The 26,846-nt window shown below is 39.2% G+C and overlaps 1 protein-coding gene across 5 annotated transcripts; it reads left to right on the forward strand.

Moving 5' to 3' along the window:
* Positions 1-26,803, forward strand: LOC113113054 (protein delta homolog 2-like). 5 transcript variants are annotated; one of them, XM_026279196.1, is made up of 6 exons: positions 1-79; positions 14,369-14,450; positions 21,369-21,450; positions 21,616-21,746; positions 22,830-22,974; positions 24,692-26,803. In XM_026279196.1, the coding sequence occupies exons 2-6, from the start codon at positions 14,381-14,383 to the stop codon at positions 25,425-25,427; spliced, it is 1,164 nt and encodes a 387-aa protein (XP_026134981.1). In that variant the 5' UTR covers positions 1-79; positions 14,369-14,380; the 3' UTR covers positions 25,428-26,803. The 5 variants fall into 5 exon arrangements, with proteins under 5 accessions (XP_026134981.1, XP_026134980.1, XP_026134982.1 ...); XM_026279195.1 differs by lacking the exon at positions 1-79 and adding an exon at positions 6,858-6,962; XM_026279197.1 differs by lacking the exon at positions 1-79 and adding an exon at positions 9,770-10,072 and having other exon boundaries at positions 21,372-21,450.
* The last annotated feature ends 43 nt before the right edge of the window (positions 26,804-26,846 follow it).

Raw genomic sequence — 26,846 nt, forward strand, 5'->3', positions numbered from 1 at the left:
TGGTGATCTGGAGGAAAAAGAAGAAAAATTATTTGGGACTGTCGGTTTAAGGTTTACCTCATTTTACACCTGAGCGCAGGTAAATGTTTTTGATTTTTTTGAGCTTGTGGCATTTAAACCTAATTGAACAGTATAAAGCAAGAGCAGACACGTGTGCTAGAGCAGTGGTTTTCAACCTGTGGTCCGCCAATTATTTTCTGTTCATTTCCAGTCCATTCTAGGGCTGTGCGATTAAAAGAAAACGTCCTAAAATCACGATTTGAGCGTGCGCATATGCCTAACTCCAGGTTCACACACTGTGATGCGCCTTTTTTCTGAGCCAATGTTGACGGATCAGAGCGTTCTCACTGCGGTAAAAGGCTAGAAATAAAAACGTGTCTAACACATGAGCATAGAGTGAATTTGTTAGTGAACAGGATGCAGTTTAAGTGAGAGGAGACACGTTTTAAGTGTGCACACTCTCTCCTCGCAAAGCAGCGTGTATCTGAGCAAGCACGACCGGTTTTGTGACAGAGCAAAGGAAATCTGCTGCGAACAGAGAGATTCGCACTCGTGCATTATTTTAATGTGCTTTCGCGTTATATTTATGCGCTCTCACTGCTGACCGCATACACTGCAAACACCTGAGGCACCGCTACAATTAATGAGCTCTATGAACAATGCATGGCAAAAAAGAAAAAAAAGTCCCTGTATACAGGATTTTTTTTTTTTTTTTTTTTTTTTTTTTGCCACAAGTCTATACATTTTTTTTACATCTTCACTATAGTGATAATTTTGACTTATGTCTGTTCTAGAGATGTTACAACTTTTTGATAAAGCTCTGATTGGTTTTCTTTTGGAAATGTTTCTAATTAATCCTGAATGCATTTATGACTGTAAAAGCACAATTGCAAAATTGATCAAAAAAATCGCGATAGTTTTTTTTTTTTTTTGTCCATATCGCACAGCCCTAGTTTATTCAATAAATATAGTTTAAAATCTAGCTTCTGAGTACTAAGTTATTAACCCAACAATAGCGGGGTCAGTTAATTTTTTTGAAGTGGGCCGCGCAAACATATGTGTTTGGTTGTGTGGGCCGCGAGTTGAAAAAGGTTGGGAACCACTGTGCTAGAGGGAAAGAGTTGTTTGGCATATGATGAGAAGAAACCAAAGGCTTTCTTTATCATGCAATTTCAAGAATGGTTTCGCCAGATATTTTCATCATGATCAGATTATATGAAATGTTACTAATTGTTTGATTAATTAACGGAAAAAAAATGTAGTAGGCAAGAGAACCAGGCAATGAGACCCAGGTAAATAATATGAGGTGCTAAGCATTACATCTCCTTTAACTAGCTTTGCATAGACAAACCGTTGATGGTCAGTAAAGTCTGGTCCAGTTTGAGAAACAAACCCATGTGACATCATAAGAAAACCAATAAGAGTTAATTTTGTTTTGATGTGCTGTTTAAAGGCGGGTTTATCTGGAGTAGTTGATACAAGGATGCAGAATTTGGCTGGTTAGGTTGTTTAGTTATTTAACCCTGCTGGTTTACAGTAATTACACCATTATTGGGGCAAAAAGCATCTTTTATTTTTGTTTACTGTACGTCAACAGTAGCTGCCATAGAGATAAATGAGAATGCAATGGCAATGTTACTTCAGGCCGACACAACCCTTTAACAAACCAGGTTTGCTGAAATCACCTCAAGCTTTTTGTCGATTTACAGACAATGCTTGGCTAAATATAGCGTATTTGCATTTTATTCATAAGCCCACATTTTCTTGCATTTCCAGTGGTGTCACAATATTTTAATATAAGCTAGAATTGGAGCCCCTGTGTGGCTGGAAGAGGTGTTTTGAGATATCACATGCAAAATGAATATTAAAGTAATATGTAGTTTTTTTTTTTTAGTTTGCAGAATTGATTAAGATCTTTCTGATCTAGAATGCAGAAACTCCATACTGCACAAGAATGAGTTCTGTAGTTCACACCTCTCAGCACTGTGGTGGTAAAGATCAGATGTCAAATAGATGTAGGCTGTCTTACTGTTTATGCAGTACTTAGTCAACATGCTACATTCCTTCCAGACATACAACATTCATTTATATTTGATTGTGACTCAAGACAGCCTTTCTTATTCACTCTTCAGTATCGTTTAGCCTGAAATGGAAGAGGACATCTGTCAATATTCTTACATGTTTACATGGCCAGGGAGGACTGGTCAATGTCTCCTCATTGAATTTCTTCTGAAAGGATTCCATTGATCTTTTAAACAGCACTCTTGATGATTACATTAAAATTGAGTAAATAAGAAAATGAGTTTTCTTTATACCATTTTATTTCATAAATATTCTACTGAGCCTCTACAGTTAGATATGGTGAAATTGCATTAATCTGTTATCAACTGTCTAAGATCAGTGCAGGCAGTCTGAGACAAAGTGGTTGAATTGTAGCACTGCCTGATGTCAACATTATCATACTCATGTTAGTTCAACTGTCGAAGTTCATGCACTGCATCATGCAACCGTTTGTCCTCGGAGACTCCAAGAGCTGGTTGGGGAGGAAAGGTCAAGTACATCATAAATCACAAACACTGAGTTTCCAAGGAAAGAGAGCTCAGATTACAGAGTAGGCTGCTTTGCTTGTCACTCAACTCTATCTAAGTGCACATTATCAAACAAGCCAGGAAATCAATATTAAGGAAAATTAACTTTATATTTTGAATTCCAGTGTAATTTTTTTGTTTTCATAAATTTAAGGGAAAAAGGTAGATAAAAGCTGGGATATTCGTAAGTTTGTATAAAGTTTGTATAACGTGCATTTCTGCATACTCGATGCGCATAGCACGATTTTTTCTAAAGTCTACATCGGATTTATGTGTACACTAAGGTGGGTGTGTACATAATCAACATTGTATACGCATACAGTACTGTAAGCATTTTTCTATGCAAACTTTGTACACTCAGCTCATAACCTGAAGAAACTAAGTGACGTTTGAATGATTATGCGAATATATACTGTGCCCTTTCCTTTTAGTAACAAAATAAACATCAAAAACTGAGAGCAGTGAGGAAGCAGCAGTTAAGAAACGCATCTGATTACATCAATGTGGATGTTTGCATGAGTTCTGCAGTTCAGTACTACAGTAAAGTCCAGTCACGCAAAGTTTATTTATAAAGTACTCTCATAACCAGTCATAAGGTTAATTTTTCGAAATAAAAATTTAAACATTACCTGAAAGCTGAATAAATAAGCTTTCCAATGATGTATGGTTTGTAGGACATAGTAAATAGTAATTACAGTAGGAAATATAGGACAATATTTGGCAGAGATATACCTATTTAAAAATCTTTAATCTGCGGGTGCGAAAAAAAAATCTAAATATTGAGAAAATTGCCTTTAAAGTTGTCCAAATATAGTTTTTAGCAATGCACATTACTAAGGAAAGAGTTTAATATATTTACAGAAGGAAATTTGCACAATATCTTATCACAATATCTATATTTAAGACTGGTTTTGTGTTCCAGGGTAACATATAGCTAATTAAATGGTGAATGAGAGTTTCTCTGTCGTGTCATTTTGTACCAAATATATTTATTTGTATAAAGTAATTGTATAATAATTTAATGACATAATACGACTTTCAAAAGCTGAAGTGATTACCTTTATTTATTTGTTAGAATATGTATAACTCAATATTTGATTAATCAGTGGAATAATCGATGATTAGTCGATTAATCGATGTATGGACTATGGAGATACTGAGAAATAATCACGTGACCACATCATGTGTAGTGTAAATACTCATCCGTCTTGAATACATCTTGAATATGCCACCTACATGCTGCCCAGTCACCTAAAACATGTGACCATTCTGTTATGCATTGTTAGAAAGCCCACCAAAATAATCAGAATTTGTTATGTTGTACCAAAACACAAGATTATGAAAGAAATCACAGCTGCCTCCCTCTATTCTTCACTTCTTTTGCTACTTGCTTGTAAGCCGAGCATAAGTTTATTAAATAGTATTTACATGCTCCTGCAAAAGTTATGTACTAACCGTGTGATGAAATAAGTGGGGAGTGTCTCAACGAAATCTGAATGCAAATAGTCACGGCAGATGCATTTATCAGGTGGAAACTCTAATGCTTCTTGGCTGACCACTTGAGATACGATTACTAAAATAGTATCTGGTAAACAGGCTCTGTTTGTCCTGCTTTTCATTTATCAATAGTTAAATAAAAACCTTTAAGGAGGGCATCACATACTAGACTACAGTGCTTAGCATGTTTGGAAGTCATCTGAATTCAGGATAAGCAGCATGAAGGGGCTGGACTCATACATAACAGGCCACAAAAAAAGAGTGTGTGTAATCTTGTCGTCTATTGACTTCAAGGTAGCAAATGCCCACTGGCCTTTGTTTTCTTCTCTAGCCTCAGCTGCTCTGGGGTCAAGGCTGCCGCTGGTGCCGATTGTGTGTTGTTCTTTGAGCTGGCTGTTCTTCTCCATTCTCATCCCAGCATAAACAGGCATTCATTTTGTGCAAGGTGGCTTGATAAGCACCTCAGTACCATTTCTGAGAGTCATTCAATACTTGGGTTGGAGAGTTGGATGACTGTCAGCTGTGCATTGTGTACACATTACCAGCAGTTAGAAAAGAAGGCATCCCACAGCTGCACTACACATCTAAATGTGCAACCTCTCAACCCCCACCCATCCTGGTCAAAATTAGCCCAAGCCAGACTACACAATTTCCCAACTTGATCTGTAAGATTAGCTTACAACAATGGGGCCATTTCCCTTGGGCCATGCTTCTATCACGATGCAGACATGAGAAGAAGAAGTCTGACAGTAAGTGCACCAATCCTTATCCAGAAATTATTAACAGGAGTGGAGCATCTCAACTATGGAATGATAATTCTCACCACAATAATGTTGAACAGTGGAAGAAGGGTGCTAATGATCTGTGCAGGATCTTCTTACATAACAAATATCTTTAAAGTGTGAAGGAAAACTTTAAACCTTTTGTTAGTTACCACAGGGGTATCATATCCTGCTCTCGGAGCGCTACTTTCTTACTTTTCCAGCAACTGCCTGGAAGTTTCTAGTCATCCGGATGGCCTTGATTAAACTGGTTCAGGTGTGTTGGAATAGGGCTAGGGTTAAGGTGTGCTGGATAGTGGCCTTCCAGAAGAAGAATTGGATCACCCCTGTTTTTAGCAGCTCTTACTTCTAAGATCCAGGCCACTTTATTTAAGAGGTCTTCAACCCTACTTCTGGAAGGCCACTTTCCTGCAGAATTTGGTTCCAACCCTAATCAAACACACCTGAGCCAGCATGACATCTTCTACAACTCTGTCTTTCCCACTCAATGGCGGTATAATGTACCTCAATCAAAGTCACATTGTATTTGTTCACTCAGGTCATGAGAGAACTGGTTTATCCCAGCTGTGCCTAGTTTATCCCAAGGTTCTCCATTTCTGTCACCTGATGGAGTTTGGGTTCCTTGTCACGGTCGCCTTCTGCCTTGCTTAACCGGGGTCTGAAAGATGCTTAACTTTCAGAAATTGTCTTTTAGAACAGCTTTGCAACTGATTTTGAATTTTCTTCATAGGTGAGTTTCCATAACTGATTCTGCTCTTTCCCTTTTTATCCCTGTGAAGCTGCTTTGACGCAATCTTTAGGTTGAAGGTTGAAGACCTTTACGTTACTTTAAGTCTTTTAGTTGCACTTTATTTTACAGTTTATGCATTGACAGTGTACTTCAAGAAAGTAAAATCAGTTAATAGACTTAATGTAGATTATGATTAGGTTTAGGGTTAGTACCTTTACACAGTAATTTTTATTACTTTAGTAAAATTCATATGTAAATGCAAAACAAGACTGTACAATTAAGTGCTACTTCTTTTTACGACTACTTCTGTTCCACTTCAGCTGGGTGTGGGTCCAGCTGCTTTATCAATCTGTGTTAGGTTTCACCCAATCTAGCTTTAGGGCTTCCACCTATCAATGACAGCTTACCAAAGGACTGAGGCTCAGCACACAGTCAGATGTCAAGTGGATTTGGAGGGCTCTGAAACCTTGGGTCTTCAAAATAAAAAATTATCCTGGATGCAAAGAGCAGAGAAGGTCTCACTATGAATTGCCCCTTGCCCCACAAAGAAGCGGTAGAGATTGAAATTAAGTAGTAGCTCGCTTCCATTTCATAAATTGAGTATTTAAAAATACAGTGCTGGAAATACAGTACCTTGCAGCACCAAGGGACTAAAAAAGATTAAGCAGGACTCTGGATGGTATAAGACAACTACTGCACCCCTAAATCGGAAAATTAATTCCTCAATTTATGGACTTCAGGAATAACGTTAAGTTGCTCAGGAAACAGTCAAGATTGAATTTGACCTGTGCAGAATGACAAGTAAGGATTCGCTCAATGTCCCAGGAGGGAAAAAGGGTTCACCACATCTACAATAGGAATTAGAGTCCTTATCTTTCAAATTCTCATGTAACTCTCTCAGAGTAAAAATAACCCTCTAGGTTGCCTAAGTAATCTTATCAAGGGGTTCATTTAACATTGCTTCGATCCAATGATGGGGCAGCGTGCTTGATGACAGAGCAGGAACGTGTGTCTGTCGCTCTGCCTTAATTAAAGTCCTCAGGGGTATGAGCAGCTCCATGAGTCAGAGCTGCAGGGCAGGGTGAGAGGCTGTGAAGTGCATGGACGTGTGCACCTCCTTGTTCTCTATCCGAGAGGGAGGTTTGGGGTGAAGGGAAGGTCAAGCAGCCCATTCTTCATGCTGTCTGCAACTTCGACACATGCCGAAATAACTTCAAAGAAAGACACCCAGCATACACTAGCTGAGGACAGGGGGACACATCTCATATGCAGAAAACAACACCACAGTAAGATCAACACAGGGAGCCGCTCAGTGGATCTTAACTCACACAGGAAGGAGCACCCGGCTCAGGCTATCAGAACAGGGTAGGTGAAAAACATCCATGTGGGAATGTGTTACAAAATTATTTTTTTTTAAATACACTTAAGCCCTGAAGATAATACGTTTATTTAAAGTCTTAAAAGTGCTCTTCTTCCTAATGCTTCATTGAAATTCTTATTTTGTTTGCATAATGATGTCACTTATTCCCTCTCAATTTCTCAATTAATGAATTACTGAGCAGAATAATCCCCCAATGCCTGTCCCAATACAAGTTTCTGGTTTGTTGCCTTGAATGTACTTTTCACATGTAGCCTTATATAGCATCTCAGGCGGAAATATTACTGGTCTGTATGGTGTGGGAAAAATCACTGGGTTGTAAATGGAGTTCATAAATACCATCACTTACTAATAAAACTCTGACTGCATAATATACTTTATCTAGCACTTAGATAGATAGATAGATAGATAGATAGATAGATAGATAGATAGATAGATAGATAGATAGATAGATAGATAGATAGATAGATAGATAGATAGATTTGCATTACTTGTCACAACACATTCTTGCTTCATGGAGTGAAACTGCCATCTGAATCATGTCATATGCGGAGCACTAAACCCCATATGCTGGAAATGGAAAGGCAATATATTGCACTAGTTAATCTCACTCTAGTGTCTACATACAGAAGGCATCTTCTCTCAGTTGCTATAGTAACAGTGACCACCATGGACACACAAACCAGGATTATACTGTAATATTCACCCACAATGCTGATATAAGTGCTAGAATTTAGTAAGTTGCGTATTCTCACTCTTCTTTTTGCAAAACAAAAACCGTGACTATTAAAAGTTGACATCTAACTCGTGCTGGGATTACTCTGAAAAACTAGGAAAAAGAACGGCTTGGATTTCTGAAGTCTTTTATGTTGGGGGAGGGGGGGGGGGCATGTCCGTTGCTTGCAAATGGAAGTTTTATAGTAAGATGATAACATGACATGTGATGTGGAAAATTCAGATCAAGAAAGAGCGCACAAATCAGGAGGGGCAGAAGGGCAAATATTTGGGAAATAATAGTGACGAAGAGTCCTTAAACCACGAACTGTGATTCTATTCTGAATGTTTTTATTGTGTAAATACATATTTTAATACATATTTAGAAAATAACATGATGAAATCTAAATAAAAAGAGAAAAAAAGAGAAGAATCTACCCAAATAATATTTTATATAATAGTTTATTACCAGAAACTTAGCTTTCTCCAGCAAAAGCATTGTGTTTCCCCAATAAACTTTGTGTTCACTTGTAAAACACTTTTGTTCTCTCGTAAAAAAAAATAAAATAATGTGTTCCACTAGAAACTTTACATTCATTCACAAAATCACCTAAATATAATTTCCCCTCATAAATGTTTTGTGAGGAAATGCAAAGTTTCTTAGCGAAATACATACTTTAGTAAGTCAATGCAAACTAACACAAAATATTTGGGGGGAATTTAAAAGCATTGAATTTTGTGTTCTCCTGTCCTATTTTTTAAAACCATCACCATGTCTCTTTAGGGGCTCCATAAATGTGTTCATTTCATCTGAGTGAGCTTTTTTTCTTTTTTCTTTTTTCATTGTGAAGAAAATTATAATAATTAAAATAACTATTTTCCACTATAAAAGACCTTTTGTGCAATGGAAAGTTTCCATGTATTTTAAAGGTTCTTCATTGAACCATCAATGTCAGAAACTAACTATTATACAAAACTACAATACACTAGGAAAAACAGTGTTCTTGTTTAAACACTGGCCTTCTTCAGTGGTATCACAAAACCCCCCTTTGGCACCTTTATTTTTTAGAGCGTAAGATGAACATGACAAAACAGACACTGCATGTGATATTCACATGAAAGTCAATTTTCACAATTGCAGTAATTGTTGGGTCTGCAGTGGATAATGATGTAAAGCTAGAGAAGAAAGCACTTGCCATAAAGCAGCAGATTTGAACACCCTAATTACTGTACTGTCAATTTCAGCACAAACACCGTAATCAGACCACAGCGGGACAGACATACAAATGTGTGCTTAAAATCCAGAGGCTGAATAGCTGGAATAATGGGCATGCCATTATCTCAGTATAAACACGAGGCAAGCAACCAAAAACAAATGAGCTTTGAGTGCTTCCCTAATTCATCTGTTCTTCGCAGACTATCAGGATAAGCCCTTAGGAGCCCGATATCCTCGTCTACCCATTCTGCTTACGATTGTAGTAGTGATTCAGCTTTCTAAAGAGAAAACGGCAGCTGAGAGATGGTTGCTACATGTCTGTCTTTACGTACGCCCTCATTTGTAGTAATATATTTGTATGGCAGCGAGCGAGTGTGTGCATACTGTATATGTGCGAGTGCAGTCTCCCATCACCATGGTGTGGACATGTAGATGCCTGTTTTCAAATGCTCCACAGGCCTGATGTTGTTGAGATAATCTGCTGAAAACTGATCCTCTCTCCACACTATCGCCTGCAGAGGAACGTGTGGGCACATCAGCCCCCAACATCAGGAGCCTTGTCTGTCGCTACAGCAACAGCAGAAAGCCTTCCATTACTGCTACAGCTTCCACAAAGGTTTCTGGCAGATGGCGCTTCTGATAACAAGACGACAAAATGCGTCCAATGCACTCTCAATCAGACGCGTCCATCTGTGCAAAAGAATGTTTACACGGACGGTCTTGAACAACAAGACTTGGCATGCATCAGTGAAATACCAAAAAGTGGCTGAGGGTTTGAGAATAAAGAAGAAAACAAAACAAGCATGTGATGTTTATACTGTGTCTTGTACTCACTCTGCCGTGATAGATTGTGTGGGATGGTGGTCTCGAGCGAAGCCTGTCTCTTTAAGAGCCAGTCCTTGGGCAGGTTGGCTTGTTGAGTGGGGAGGTGGAACCGTGTCTGCTTCTACAAACAAGCATTTCTATCAACAAAACGTGCCTCACTAGCAGACTGATCTTGAGGGTGTGCATATATACGAGACTGGATAGTGAAGTCGTGCTCGATTTTCTTTTACATTACTTCCTAATGGTGTGTGTGTGTGTGATATGTGAGTCCTGTTTCATCAGCACCTGAGGTTTGCAACACTCTGCTGGAGGGGCGGCCAACAGCTCAGGTGTGTTTTTTCAGTAAGTGTGTTCGTCTTTTTGCATTTTTGTTAAAATAGAGTTCAGTTGTTTCTGTAGCCTTTAATATAATGCCGTTTCAAAGAGCCTGGTTGTGCAGCACCTTCTGAAGTCTGTAACTTAAAAAAAAAAAAAGTATATTATCTTGTGTTGTTATTTAAGGAGGCATTCCTGTAAAAGGCTACAGTATACACTCTGGTCAAACTCAGGCTCTTAAACTTGTGAATTATAATCAGTCTATTTACCCGACAGCAGAAAGGTGTTTGTGCAGTATTTGAGATGGAAATGGTGTGGGAATAGATGCTGGTTAAAGGAACCACGGGCAAATTAAGTTTCCATGGAAGCTTCCTGGTAAATAGTGGGCTTTTAAGTACGTTTGCTCAGATTTTTGATGAAGGTTTCTTTGAGATTTTAGTTTGAATTTTTGTATGAAAGTGTATCTTGTGCTCCAGTGTCAATCCAAGTTCTGAAGTGTGTACATTCAACTTTTTTAAAATGTGCTTTGTTAATGTATATGTTTTCCTAGGAAGAAAAGACTGGTAAAAGGAATTGTTGTTATTTTAATTTCTGATTTGTTGAGCCACAATATAAAAAGCTGTTAAACACCCATGAGTGCACTTTTTAGATAAAATAAGTTTGTAATAAACAAATCTCCATATTCATCGGGAAGAAGGAGGCGGGAACCGGCGCACAATCAAAACTCATTTTAATATTCAAAAGTAAATACAAAACGGCGCACCAGCCCCTCACGGACGACTGGTGCGCATAAATAAAAACCAAAACATAAAGTAATGTCCCAGGCCTGGTCCTCTCTCGTCCTTCACGGTCGTCACTCCAGTTTTATATCCTTCCATCTCCTACGTGGGACTCGATACTAGCGGTGGGGCTCAGGTGTAGCTCATCTCCAATCACTACACCTGGCCTCACTCCTCGTTCCCACGCCTCTCGGCCCCGCCCCACTCGCCACAAAGTTGCTATGTAATTATTTCCATTAAAAACACTGTAGAAGAAATTCTGAAGAATCTATATGCTGCTTCTTCCATCTCGGTGACCATGAATAGCGTCCAGCTCCAGAATGATACCATAAAACATTAGATCATTAGCTCTCAAGTCTCATTCTCCATGTGTTCCCAATAGTATTCCATTAATCTGATCTGATCTGTTGTGTCAGTTACAAAACACACAAGAACATTCGTTTTTTGGGGGGTCAGTGATGTTGAATGTTAACATGCTATTCCCAGCTTTGCATACAAAGTTTTTCCCAAATGTAAGAGTTTTGTTGGAGTGGAAGTGAATACTGACTTGAACATTAGTCAGTTCCTCACAAATCTGCCTTTTTGAATGTAATATTGCATTCAACATTGCATAAAAGCTTTTGAGATCATTTTTTAAAATCAAGATTATTATTATTTATTTATTTTTTTGTAATGCTTGGAGATTGACAGAGCTTCTAAGCTGCTTCTTCATAATTCCTTTTTCTATATTCCATGGAAGAAGGAAAAGTCAAAAGTGTGAGTAAATCTTCACTAAATCTTCATTTTTGGGTTGTTGAATTAATTTAAATTTAGTTAAATGTCACGTTTCATTTTTATTTCTATTGCTGAAATTTGAATGTTGAACATGCTTCTCCAAAATGTCCTTTTTATGAGAAGATAATAATTCCTATCTGAATCATCTTTCTTTTTAGCTTCATGGTAAGAGTGAAAGAGTCTTCAGTCATAGGACTGTCGGCCATCTATTTTAATGAACCGTTGGATGATTCATTGAATTTTGATGTTTTGTGAGAGATGGACCATAAAACAAATCGAGACCATTTTCCTGGATCATTGCCAATGTGTCAAAGTGCATGACACATATTAATTTAACACGGCTGGAAATAGTACCTTTGAAAATCACAGAGTGATCTGCTCGAGAAGTAATGTAATGTTCAAATATAGCTCACTTGCTTGCTTTCACTGCCAGGTGTCTGCGCATGAGAGCGGCCAGGATGCAAAAGTGATAATTGGCATGGCATCCCCACAAGGACTGTAGATGGAGGCTTCCTATTGTGAAATGCTAGAGAGCTTCCTATCATGGAAATGGACCTCTTCTCAGCTTGCCTGCTTTTCATCATGTTCATTTCCATTAGTGGTTGAAAGAGCACGCCATGAATCTATGGGAAACAACAAAAAAGATGCATCTTGCTATTTTGTCATCTAGATGTCATCTAGAATGCAGATATTACAAAATATCTCTATAATTCCTTGCTTGTTATGATTCAGATTTGTTTAAATCCTCCTTTTAGTGTAATGTATTGGTGATTGTGCATGTAAACGATATAAAAATGTATTTCCATGGCAAAGGAAGTTCATTTCTCTAGTTGAAAACACGTGCCTTGACTTCTTTCTGGTCCGGGCTAAAGTAGTCTCAGCCTCAGATGTCATGCCCACCAACTGCTGGTTGAATGTCTGATGTATATGGGACACAAAAGTGGAAACACTTCAGGAGTGTCAAAGTCCTACATATTTTACAAGGTGGCTAATTCGTATGAATTCATATGACCTCTACGAATTTGCGACCTCTTAAAAATAAAAAACATATATTATGAGGTGATCCCGCCCCTAAACGTACCCCTAACAGAAATTATACAAAGGCCCTGTCCCAAATCACACCCTAAACCCTTGCGGTCTTTGCACAAATAAGCCACCTCATAAAATAGGTATGAATTGGTTGTGAGATAGCATTGTTATTTCCATGTCTTAATGCCTGTCTATTGGCTGCTTTGGTCCGCCTTCTAATGACAGCTTGGTAAATGATTTTGTAATGAAATGACAAGGAGACATAAATTTATACAACATGTAGAACAGAAGCAGCTCATCTAGCTTTAGGAGCTGAAACCTGATTATATGGTAAGATTTGCACCATTTCCAACAAACATTTTAAGTGGTTGACCAGTTACAACAGTCTAGGCAAACTGACCAATCAGAGCAGACTAGGCTTTTCAGAATGACAGGCTTTAAAGAGTAGGGATGAATCAGTTACCAGTTTGACGATAAACCTCAATAAAAATTCACTACAGTTAGTATTACTGTTTCATATTTCGTATATTTCATATTTTTGTGTGCAAGCATGATGGAAGGCACGGTGCAGAGAGAAAATATGAAATAATGTATGTATGAATGGATGAATACAATGAATGCATAAGGAAGAAACCGACTGTCTTCAGAAAAGTTTCCATGGTATTTGCATTTCATCTTCTCTCAGTGTATGTCTCCTAATAAGTGTTTATATATGCAGCAAAGCTTTGTTTATGGTGGTTACTGTGGAAACATCTATATTTCTGCTGTTCCATAACTGCCACCTGCTGGGAGACAGTGAAATTAGATTCTCATTTATTCTGTCTGCCGTTTCTGTTCTGGAAGATGAAAGACAAGTTAATGCATTCTAAAAATCTCAACACTTTGGACAATAAGGTTGTTTTTGTAGAATTGTTTATTAACAGTTAGAATGCCTGTAACAGATATAAAGACTGAAATGTAAGGTTTATCATTATCAGCCTCTTCTCTCCATTAAGGCTGCATTTATTTGGCCAAAATACAGCTGAAAAAAAGTCTTCTATTGTAATATTCTTATGTTTAATTAGTATTATTATTATTAATACTAATCATCACAATTAAAATAACCAAAGACTTAAACTACTTTAGTCTGCGGCACTGAATTTATTTAATACACGACTATATTATATATGTATATATATATATATATATATATATATATATATATATATATATATATTTAAAATCTGGCCATTATTTTAATGTAACTATTTTAATGTTTATGCAAAAAGTGCGAAGTGCTGCTAATGTTATTTTTTGTTTATCGGTTCTCAACATGGTGTTTTTTCTGTCAATGCTCACCTCAGCAACGTTGTGGTCTGTGTAAATAGACTAATGGTGGTGAAGGAGTGGTGTGGTTTTCTAAATGTCCACCATGAAAGATTCACATAGTGCTTTTAATTATTAAGTATTAAGCTAAATTATTAAACATGTCTGTCGGCTGGTCCATGGTCAGGTGTTGCTCTGTTTGATGTTTGGGTAGAGTGAAAGTGCTCAGAGATCTTCATCCTGGGCTGTTGTGACTCATGTTGGAGGTTATGGGATGGCCATCACCCAAGCATCCCTTGTTTTTAGTGCCTTATTTTTTACTTGTATTCTGTAAATATATATTCATAATATATGTCATCAGCAGCTGTCCAAAGGCTTGTGATTTAATTAATGATCATTTCATGAATGTTAATGTGTTAATGTCTCGTTGTTTCAGATTGTCAACACCATGAAACTCACTGTAGTTCTGCTGCTCTGTGGCTGTGGGGTGCTATTTAAACACAACTGTGAAGCCCAAGGTAAATACATATTTGTTTTACGCCACCAAATTACATTACATACACTTAATGTTTTACTGTATATTGCAGTAATTCAATATTAATATAACATCAAAGTTCCAAATATAAAGCAAATAGTTAAAAAATAATAAGTAAGATAAGTAATAAGTAATATTTTATTAATTCTGAATACATTTTCTACACATCCCACATGCACTGCCTGATCATCCATTATTATTTAATTGCTCAAGGGCACCTCAGTCGTGGTATTGAAGGTGGGAAAGAGCATTGCACATTCACTTCCCCCACCTACAATCCCTGTCGGTACAAGACTCGAATCCCACAAAACTTTGGGTTAGGAGTCTGACTCTGTAACAGTTAGGCCACAACTTCCCCATAAATAAAAAAACAGAGCATGCTGGGAAAATTACTGAAGACTTGGCCCGAGTTCGTTCAGTGTCGAGTCGGTCCTGCAGGCAGGGGCAAGCTCGGACAGTGTCCCAGCGGCTGCAGAGATCCATATCAGTAAACCACTAGAGTAGGAAGCAACAATGAGGTGCTTTATTTGTATAGTGCTTTCATAAAACACACCATTTTAAAGACATTTTACAAAAAAATCATGCATTTAGCAGATTACAGCTGGAAGATAATATAGTTTACATTTTGGGATAATCTAAACAATCACAGAGTCAAGATTTGCTATATAGGCCTATATTGCTTAACATGACTGTATTATATGTATGTGAAGCTGAATGTATATATCCATCTTTAGAAAATATAATTGGGTGATTATTGAAGGAATCCATTAAGGAATCCATGAACATAATTACCATGGGAGAAACTGGTTAATGGAAGGCATGTGTAGAAGGAAAACACAAGATATGGAACACAGGACTGACATTACTACCTCTTCCAGAAGGCACATCCATGTGCCACAAAAATCCAACGGGGAAGGCACTCTGGAGTCCCCTCAGGAAAGGCTTACACGGGATGGCAGGCCTCCAGAGCAGAACGTGTTCCGGGACCCATGGATCAGGCCAATCCTTGGGGAGAATACTGGCTTCTAAGGCCCTCCATGGGCAGGATGTGGGAACAGCAGCCATCACTAGGCTGGATGTGGGGACTGGTGTGCTCCTTTGGCTGGACGTGGGAACTGGTGCGCTCCTTTGGCTGGACGTAGGAACTGGAGCCCTCACTTGGCTGGACGTGTGGACTGGTGCGCTGCGCTGCTTTGGCTTGACGTTGGAACAGCGGTCCTCACTAGGCTGGACGTAGGGACTGGTGCGCTCCTTTGGCTGGACGTGGGAACTGGAGCCCTCACTTGGCTGGACGTGTGGACTGGTGCGCTCCTTTGGCTGGACGTGGGGACTGGTGTGCTCCTTTGGCTGGACGTGGGAACAGCGGTCCTCACTAGGCTGGACGTAGGGACTGGTGCGCTCCTTTGGCTGGACGTGGGAACAGCGGTCCTCACTAGGCTGGACGTAGGGACTGGTGCGCTCCTTTGGCTGGATGTGGGAACTGGAGCCCTCACTTGGCTGGACGTGTGGACTGGTGCGCTCCTTTGGCTGGACGTGGGGACTGGTGTGCTCCTTTGGCTGGACGTGGGAACTGGAGCCTTCACTTGGCTGGACGTAGGGACTGGTGCACTGCTTTGGCTGGACGTGGGAACAGCGGTCCTCACTAGGGCTGGACGTAGGGACTGGTGCGCTCCTTTGGCTGGACGTGGGAACTGGAGCCTTCACTTGGCTGGACGTGTGGACTGGTGCGCTCCTTTGGCTGGATGTGTGGACTGGTGCGCTCCTTTGGCTGGATGTGGGGACTGGCGTGCTCCTTTGGCTGGACGTGGGAACAGCGGTCCTCACTAGGCTGGACGTAGGGACTGGTGCGCTCCTTTGGCTGGATGTGGGAACTGGAGCCCTCACTTGGCTGGACGTGTGGACTGGTGCGCTCCTTTGGCTGGACGTGGGGACTGGTGTGCTCCTTTGGCTGGACGTGGGAACTGGAGCCTTCACTTGGCTGGACGTAGGGACTGGTGCGCTGCTTTGGCTGGACGTGGGAACAGCGGTTCTCACTAGGCTGGACGTAGGGACTGGTGCGCTCCTTTGGCTGGACGTGGGAACTAGAGCCTTCACTTGGCTGGACGTGTGGACTGGTGCGCTCCTTTGGCTGGACGTGGGGACTGGTGTGCTCCTTTGGCTGGACGTGGGAACCGGAGCCCTCACTTGGCTGGACATGGGGACTGGTGCGCTCCTTTGGCTGGACGTGGGAACTGGAGCCCTAACTGGGCTGGTCAGGGAAACTGGAGCAGAATCAGGGGCTTAAGCTAACAGTCTTTTCCTCCTTAATTTCCTCCCCTGGTTTGGGGTTAATGAGCAGGCTGTTATCAGCTGAAGGCCTGGGAGTGACCTGTCTGGCAGGCCTGACTTCTGAGCTGCAGGCAGATTTGACGGCGGGCTGGTTCTGGATCGGGGTTGGACGCTCTCCAGACACTAAAGGATCCCTTTTACAATGTACTTCCCTATGAATGTAATTGGTAATATAAGGTGACTACATGAGTAAAGGTTAGGTTTAACGGAAGGATCAGGGTTAGTACCTAGTAAATAATTTGTTACTGTAATCACAATAAGAAGTACACAGTATGTCATGCAGAAAAAAAAACTGTAAAATAAAGTGCTACCAGACTACCTTTTCCTGGATTGATTTCACTGGAAATCACTGGAAAATTACTGTGAAGTCATGTCAGTAGTTTATAGTGAACAGTAATAATACTGATATAATTGTATAAAATATATGTTTAGCATGTGGAGCAGTGAAACTAGATATATGGCAAGTTAAGAGCAGATCACACATCCAACATAGAGCATTTACAAAAGATAATGTTGGCACAAGCTACTCAAAAGAATTGGCCATATGTGCTGTTAATTTCCTCAAACAGTTTCTACCAGCTGTGCTGCAGCAGGATCCTGCTGAGTAGATTACAAGAAAACTCTGCGTCAGAGGTCTTTGATGGTTCCGCTGTGGCTGATCTGTCTCTTGAGCATTCCGCTGGGAAATTCATTTAGAGAATGTAACAAATCTGCGTCTCAGTTGTTGGGCGCAAGAGTTTGTGTCTTACACGTGTACTGGGGGCAATGTGTCAATGTGTCACTCTGTGCATCTAAGCAATGCAGAAGAACTATCAGTTGTGTCTATTGGTCTGCTGTGGAAGATGGGGAAAACCTGATCTGTGCATGTCTGCAAAGATTGATTCTAGAGCAGGTCAGTGGGGCCAGTACCTCCTGGAAGGGGCTTCCAGCTGAAACAAGCCACTGCACTGAAAAACTGATACAGATATACGGACAGCACTTGAGTCTGTGCCAGGCACTATTGCCACAACAAATAAGAAATCAGAAATCATATCCCTTCCTGGTGCTTCCTCAACACTATCAGTGCCTGTTCAAGCTGCTTTGATGTTTTATACTTGGTACCTTGGTAGATTGAATAGTTATATAAATAAAAAATAAGTATAAATACATTTATAAAATATAAATATTAGATGAAAAAATAAATAAAAATTAAAAATGTTGTTTTAGCAACATAGTGAAACGAAGTTAAAGCACTTTTCAACAGAAAACTTACTGGAAATAAAAACTGAAACTGAAATATAAATAATGAAACAAAAACTAATAAAAATGACTAAATCTTTAAAAAAAAAAATTTTAAACAAGAGCTAAATATAAACTAAACATAAAAAGAAAAGATAATTCAAAATATTAATAAAAATGAAAAAAAAAGTATATATACAGTAAATCATACTAAAATATCAATGCCACAAAAATGAAAGTTCTGTCATCATTTAATCACCCTCGTTTAACTTCCAAACCTGTAAGAATGACTTTCTTCTGTTAAAAAAAAACACTGAGAGATTCGTCAAAATGTCTTCTATTGTCTTCCACAAAACAAAAGAGAGAAAACCATACAAAGTTGGAAGGACACGAGTGTGTATAAATAATGACAATATTTTGATTATGGGAAAAACAGTGAGAATGAATTACAAAAGTGTCATAAAAACTTGCCTGTGGCAGCAATTCTGCAAAATGACGTTGCTTTGTGCACGTTTTACGACACTTTTCACAGTGACATGTCCAGTGAATGGAATTAAAAGTGTTTAGCTTGGTCAGAAACAGGTGAGCGTCAATCTGCCAATGTTTGACTCCTTTGGTTCACACGGTTCTAGTTACCTCTTCCTCAGCTCCTTCAGACACTGTCTTCTATTTCACTCCACCTGCTCCCCAGTGAGATCTTAGACACACATGCATACACTTGGGGAGTGTGTGTGGTCCGAAGGGAGACCCATACCTGCATGTTTCACTGGCACCAAGGCTCTGAGCATGGCCACAGGGGATCTGGAGAGGGAATATAGGGTTTCATGGTAGGAATACATTTAGATCACTCTGGTTTACACATGCAGGGAGTCCACGCACTGTGGTGTCTGTTTGAGGACCTCCATGAGGTGAAGCACAAAGACTGGAGGATGGAGATAGTCAAAACACCTGTCGCACTGCCATCATAAACTCAACCCTAGGAAACACAGCCATTGTTATGATTGAAATGATCACTTTCATGAGCATAAATCAATGGCCACTGAATCAGATCATGACAGATCAAATCAGCAGGTGTCCGAGTCAATCCCAGTCCAGGTTTCACTCCAACATCATTGCTGTAATAAAACAATTGTATTACATTGTTGTAAGTCACTTTGGATAAAAGCCTCTGCTAAATGACTAAATGTAAATTTGTAAACATTACTGTCAGCATTGAGAATCTATTGAGAATCAATTAAAAAAAATAATATTAAAACAATTACTGTTATTGTTATTCATTTAGCAGATGCTTTCATCCAATGTGACATCACAACTACTATTCATAGTATAGAGCACAAAACCAGGTTTATTAGAAAGCGGGAAACATGCTATAGAGATGTCCAAAATATTGCATTATATTATATATTCTTTAAACTTATGTCAACAGTAATTTTCATGTACATCTTTTAATGTAAACTGTGAAAAATACAAAATCTTAAAAAGGTATTTTAAGTATGACATTATTTTTTTCCTACTGTTTGTTGGTTTTGGTTCCGTACTCATGTACCTTCTTCCGAATTATTTATTTATTTATTTATTTTTTGAAAATGAAAATAATAGTTTAGTATTAGAGAAATTTGTCACAGTTTTTTGTTATATTACACTTAAAATTGGATGTGAATTTAGCATATATTTAACAATAGTGAATCATACAAAAACAAGTTGAACTGAATCATGACCCATGTCCAGATTTCTTGCGATATCATATCATATTCGAAACCACTGCGATTGCAAATATTCACACATGCTTCTGAATTAGGCCTGGAGGATTTTCTAGAATAGACTCCTACAGTTTGTACAGCATGTACAGGACGATTTGCACCACATCCGTCTATCAGCACTCTGAGATCAACAGACTTCTGTTGACTTCTGTCACACCCAGACTCATTCTCTCTTTAAAACTCTCTCGTGTTTACTGCGTATGAAGTACTCACTGTCTCCAACCTGGATTCAAACAACTCCCAGTCTTTGTCAATCATAGCATGCTTTGAACTTGCAGTTAATGCAGCGAGCAAACAGACAATATACAGGAAGGAAAGCTTTAAGCATGAATATTGATCATAGTGATATTATAGATAATGGTATGGGGCTGTTTTTTAGGGCTAAGCCCCTTACTTACAGTGAAGGGAAATCAGCATACCATAAGATCTCCACTGGCCCACACAGTTTTAAATGTTAAACGAATCCTTCAGCTGTCTATGTTTAAGAGTTTACGCTTCATATTGTTGTTTGGGCAGCTCTCCGTTATCAGTTTGTAGTTTTCATCCGTTGCACTGATAGCGCGGGAAAGCCAAGCTTGCTCTGTGTTTCCAGCAATACAGGTCTTGCTCTTGGCCAGATTACATGGGAAGTGCTTCCCATTCCAGCGACCGCTGAATGAATATGAGCTTACACATGTATTGTGTCTCACATACCAGCCTTTATCTGAAATGGTCACCAGATGAAGTGAGCGCGTCAGATAAGGGGTAAATAAACTTCTCGTAAGTGTACACTTGATTCACATATTGATAATCATAACTTCCTGGCTACAGAGTTAATAATTTAGCGGTGTGTTTAGTGGAGACACGCACAGGACGTGTGATGTAAGAGGCTGGTTTGAAGGCATGTAGGGCTTGGGAGCGCTGGGCCATGGTGAATTCTTGTGATGTTCGGGCAAAGCTCATACGGGCGGAGACATGAGCACATTCCTCTCCTCCCACCGCACACGCTCCCCTCGTGCCCATCACCACAGACACACGCGCTTCCTGGCCGTCCCCCAACACACACACACACACACACCCTGCGCTAACCTCCACTGTAGCGCAAAACCCAATACTGGATAAGCACAGCCAAGACTGCTAAATCACTCAGTCGGGATGGTGATGATGGAGATCATTTCACTGTAACACTTCATAAAACGTTTCATAGAAAAGTACATTAAGAATGGAAAAAGAGCTTGCATCAACTTTCCAGTTTCCCAGGTAGAGGTCAGACTTTTATGAAAACGTGTCACAATTTCCCCCTAAAATCTTAGTATGCACTAGCTGTTGTGTACCACGCTCAACAGGCTACATAAGCTGTTGAAAAGTGACACTGAACGCACATGCCTTCTTCGAGTGACAAACTCTCACAGACATGCTCGAGCGTGTTGTGTGATCTGAAGGACTTGTTTACTCCATCTGAAGAGGATTCATCAGTGACGATTGCTGTTATGCAGTCATTTCTGAACTCTATCGTTTACACAATTGCCAAAGAAAGAAAACATGATACCTGACAAGAGCTTCAAATACATATAAAACATTATATTAAATGTATTCTTGTCTTTCATTTTCCTCAGCAGAAACATCTCCAACACCCTCGGTCAGTAACTGCACGTGTGAACTGGGTCATGGAAAATGTGCTGAAAACGGTGATTGCAGGTGAGTGTGTTTGAAACACGGGCTTGAGACTTTCAGCTGTTTTGGTGATGTATATCTGACCTGTGCAAGCCTGTTCCCGCTCACTACTATTGTAGAAGATGAAAACTGTAAACAGATTAACAGTACAATGGACATGCAGGGTTGACTGTTGCCTCTGTGGGGCAGGTGTGATCCGGGATGGGGTGGACCGCGTTGTGATGACTGCGTGCGAATGCCTGGATGTGTGCATGGCTCCTGCCATCAGCCCTGGCAGTGCACCTGCGTGGACGGGTGGGCGGGCCGATTCTGTGACAAAGGTCAGTAATTTTTCATGGGAGTTGCTTTTATCAATTAACTCTCTGATTAAAGAAATCCAATTTTTAAAGACATAAATGACAGGGGCATGAAACAGTTTTAGTTGCAACCCATGCTTATTGAAAATACATGACTCTGCGAAACCTGAAATACATTGTTCTGGGTACATGGTTGCACTTTACAGTCCACAAGAGGCCCTAAAAGCTATATAATTGCAGATGGAGTTTATTAAACAGCACAGCATCATAAAAAAGTTAAATGTCCAGTGTGTTGCACTAAATAATGTTTTCTTTCCAAAACAGTTAAGTGTGACTTCGGCAACATTGTTTGTTGTATGTATCATGGCAGTTTAGAAACTAAATGTGCTAGATTGGCACTAAAAGGTTAATGATTTACATTTGAAATTAATGTACACCTTGACTAATCCGACTAAACCAAATAAAAATACATTTGCTGAAGCAACCATGCATTATAGATTCCTTACACAAGGCTTGGGTATTAGTTTTGATTTTTATTTTGGAGCGCCTGTTCCTGAGTGCTCTGCATCACGAGCGTAATGCTGTACCAGGTGCGCTATTGAGCAAGTTTACTATGTCAGAAGAGCCATAAATGTGGAGCTGGATATGTGATGCAAACATTGAAATGTATTATTTTACACATAATGCACTTTGGTAAAAGCGTTTTGAGGTAATAACATAATATTGTCCAAGGAACCGTGCAAAAACAAGCTTTCATTTAAAGATGATCTGCCTCTGTGGTAATACAGTATGGTGTGGGGGAAAAAAGTTGGTGTTTTACTGCCCCTAGTGTTCATTTAATCTGGAAACTGCTGTGAAATTTATTTATTTCCAGAAATGTAGCGGGATTCACATATTTACAATGAGCATGGGTTGGTTATTTTAGTATTGAGCTACTTATATACTAATTATAAAAATGTATATAGTATTTATTAATTTATTCTAAATGTGTCTTTATCATTTTAATTTAAGTTTAAGTTAAGTTAATTTTCGGTTAGGTAATTAATCATTCATGGCTTTCAGTGGCAGACACTAGATCAACATAACAGCACTGACTTGTTTTCGCAGATATTTTGGTGTGCTCCCGAGAGCAGCCGTGTCAGAATGGGGCTACTTGTGTCTTGAATGGCTCTGGGGATTACAGCTGCTTATGTCCCGAAGGCTTTCATGGACGGGACTGTGAACTGAAAACAGGGCCTTGCCAAAAGACTAAGTGGGTTGATTTCTTTTCATTTGTAATGTAAATGCATGTTTGTGTGTTCAAATGTATGGAAGCATATGGGTAGCAATATTCAATTTGGGATGTAATTTGAAAAATGACAATGCAATATGTAAAATGACAATGCATTTCTGTATTTACATTTACCAATACATTTGTGCAATGTTTGGTGCAAAATTAAAATTAAATAACATAATTTTAATTTGCCATTTCATACACCAGTTTTAATATGTAAAATGAATATTAATTTTAATGCTTTATAATTTGCAAAATTAAAATTAAAATGTATTACAGAATTGATTAGATATGTCTAACATGTTCAAGCAAAAACTGTGGCAAAATTATAATTTAAATACTATTTTTCTTAAATGCATTAACACTCACAGTCAAAACACTTACGATTGCATTTTCATTCAATGTCCTGCAATGAATGTAGCAAAATTCAATGTGCACACTGAAAATGCATTCTGAGCCGATCACGTGGAGTTTGTAATTTAATTTTGTAATTTATGTAATATGTAATTTAATTTTCATTTTCATTTTGCACCAAACGTTGCACAAATGTATTGGAAAATGTAAATGTAAATACAGAAATGCATTATCATATTGCATATTACTGTACATCCCAAATTGAATATTGCTACCCATATGCTTCCATACAAATGTACTCACCTGCCTAACATCACAAAGCTGCAGAAGAACAAAACGAGCCGTTCAGTCTAGCCTGTGAATATGAATGATGTAATATGGATGTTTTCACATATCAAACGTTTAACATGCAGAAATAACTAAGTAAATAATCTATCCAAAGGGTGAAGAACTTTCTGTTTGTCCATCCAATGGCAGTAGAAAAGGACATCATAAGGATTTTTTGCACTATATATTGAAATAATTCGAGAAAATAAATTGCATTTACATCACTCAGCAACATATTGCCAAATGATGATGTTGTTCAGATTTCAAATGAAAATGTAAAAAATGAGCAAATACAAGATATCCAGTTCTTTCAGATGATGTTTACACAGGCATATTTAGCAATAATTTGTTGCTCATTGAGTCTTTTTTAAGTCTCTTTAATTTAGGAACCACTCCATTTGTTCATTAATCGGACTACGCTTGCTACAAGTCCATTATGCTTCAGTTATGATGCAAATGTTAAATGAATCGTACAGCCGAAAACACAAAGTAGACTCCATTTAAAAGCATGCAAGAAATCACTTTAAACCCCCGCTTATGAGTGCTATTCTTTCAGGAATCAGATTACACTGGTTGATATTATGCTGAAGTAGCTCTGTTTAATAATAGTCTTTTAACATGGTTTCCATCCAATTGGTTTTGGATTTTTATATTTTAAATGGATCTGGTTGTGAATAAAAATCAGTTCTCAGAAAGCTTTCTTTTGCAATTTGGTGACAATAGTGATCTAGAGAACACACACTTCACCTTTTAAACCCAGTCCATTCACTACACCACTTTCAAAGTCGTCTGAAGCGTCTGTCGTCACTGAAGTCAGTTACAGTCCATTCACATTTCCCGCTACAGGTCTAGATATTTAACCTGCTAAACATCTCTCTCTCAAATTTTCAAACGCCTCTTTGATAATTCACACATAGCTTTTGTCGTAATCTGTGTTAACCGTCGATGAGTTGAGTTGAGTTGTGTGTGAATCATAAACAACAGATATCTTCAGTTCTCATGTCTATTGCTGCAGGTCCCCCTGCAAGAACGGCGGCCTCTGTGAGGATCTGGGTGGTTACGCTCCAGAACTGTCTTGTCGATGCCTGGCTGGCTTCACAGGGCCCCGCTGCGAGACCAACATGGACGACTGCCTGATGCGCCCCTGTGCCAACGGCGCCACCTGTTTGGATGCCGTGAACCGTTTTTCCTGCCTGTGCCCTGCGGGTTTCACCGGCCGTTTCTGCACCATCAACCTGGACGACTGCGCCAGCCAGCCCTGCCTCAACGGAGGACGCTGTATAGACCGAGTCTCCACCTTCCAGTGCTTCTGCTCTCCAGGGTTCACTGGAAGAACTTGTGAGACCCCCGTCTGGGAGTCAGGACCTCAAGCCGTGTCTCCGTTCAGGGGCGAAGGAGACCGAGTTACTCAAGTCTATCGCTCCTACTGGACCACTCCACACTCGTTCAAAATCTCAGTGGTGACTCAGCATGGTGCAGAAGGGCTGTCAGAGCTGCAGCTCATCATCCTGCTGGTGTTGGGGGGCTTGACTTTGGCTGTGGTGGCGCTAACGGCTGGTCTGGTGCTGCGCGGACATTGCCAGGATCGATCGGCTCGCTGTCGGTGCAGGCCGGCTCCCGCTCACCATCGCCCCTTCCACCGATGCCGGACGAACTCTGTGCCTGCGCAACAGGAATGCAAGATCAGCTTCCTCCAGCCTTCGACTCCAGCTGAGCTCGAGAAGAAGAGGCTGAACACCCACATCATTTAGCCCCAGAGATCACGCAGATGCTCTTGTTGAAGTAAAAGGCCACTTCTGACCTCTCAAAACATAAGACAGTACTCATGAATCTGAGAGTTGGTCGCTGAAAACAGGTGGTCATTATTCAGAGTGATTATTTTAATCAGAGATGCCACAAGTGAGGCATGTACTGCTGAGGGAACATTAGGCCAGTTAGAGTCGACATGAAATCAATAGTGTTCATACCTGGTCTTGGAATATGATTCCAAAGATAAGAAAGACTTGTGTAATATTTCATCAAAAATGTAAAAACTTGCTCTGCCACTGAAAAACATTTTGGCTGATCTCACCAAGCAATATTTTTCACAAAAACCCCTGAACCGCAGAGATTCTATTTCCTTTCCCCACTTTTTTACGTTTTATTCGAAAAAGGCAACACTTGTTAGCATGCTAGCTAAAAGTTATCATGTAACACCATCCTCAGCCACCAGATGGCGAGAAAATGTTTACACAGAAAAAAAAATACTTTAAATAAGGTTATTTAACATAAACAATGAACAATTATTTTAAAGCATTTATTAATATTACTGTTCATTTCAACATTAAAGTGAATGAATTCAAAAGTATCTGTTAATATGATCTAATAGGCCTAAGCTGACCTTAACTAACAATAAACTTGTATTTTTATAAACATTAACAAAGATTAATCAGTATTGTAAGAAATGTATCGCTCATTAACTAATGCTGACTTTCTGTAAAGTAAAAAAAAAAAAAAAGTACAGTTAAAAAGTTTAATTTTAGAGGAAATAGACTTTTTTCACCTTGGTTTTAAGGGCTTTCTTAATTTTCATATAGAGAGCACTTTTTTATATCCAGTCAGTTATGACACCTCACCTCTTCCTTGTTTTAATATACTGTATATCCTGTAAATACAGTATTGGGAACTACTGTATTTGTTGATATGATGTCTGTACTCAAAGAGTAAACCGTAGCACTGATCCGCTGCATGTAACATAAAGGGAAGCACTAAACCCCACAAATACATCAAAACTTCAGTCGTGTGTTACATTAGTACTGTATGTGTATAATCAAGCCTCGTTGCTAAAGTGCTTTTCATTTCAGGTGTTTGTGTAAGTGTTCAAAATGTAAAATATTTCATTGTTAGTGAGTATAAGCCATGTATGTTTGACTCCTTGAATATTTGTTTTATAAAAGTTTTTTAAATGATCATGTAACGTTACATTGTAGAGCTGCTCTTTTAAGCAGGTTAGTAATATAAATTCTTAGCAGCAGTATTCTCAAGTGTAAATATTATTTATGTAATTTATTGGTGAAATGTACATTTGTTTTGTATTGTTGTGTATTTTTATACAGATCTGTATGTATTAAAGTTTTGAACTGTGTAACCGTAGAACTACTGTGTGCATAAATCACTCATAATCATAAACT

The sequence above is a fragment of the Carassius auratus genome, chromosome 13 (genome assembly GCF_003368295.1).
Source record: "Carassius auratus strain Wakin chromosome 13, ASM336829v1, whole genome shotgun sequence".
NCBI classification, from domain to species: Eukaryota; Metazoa; Chordata; class Actinopteri; order Cypriniformes; family Cyprinidae; genus Carassius; species Carassius auratus.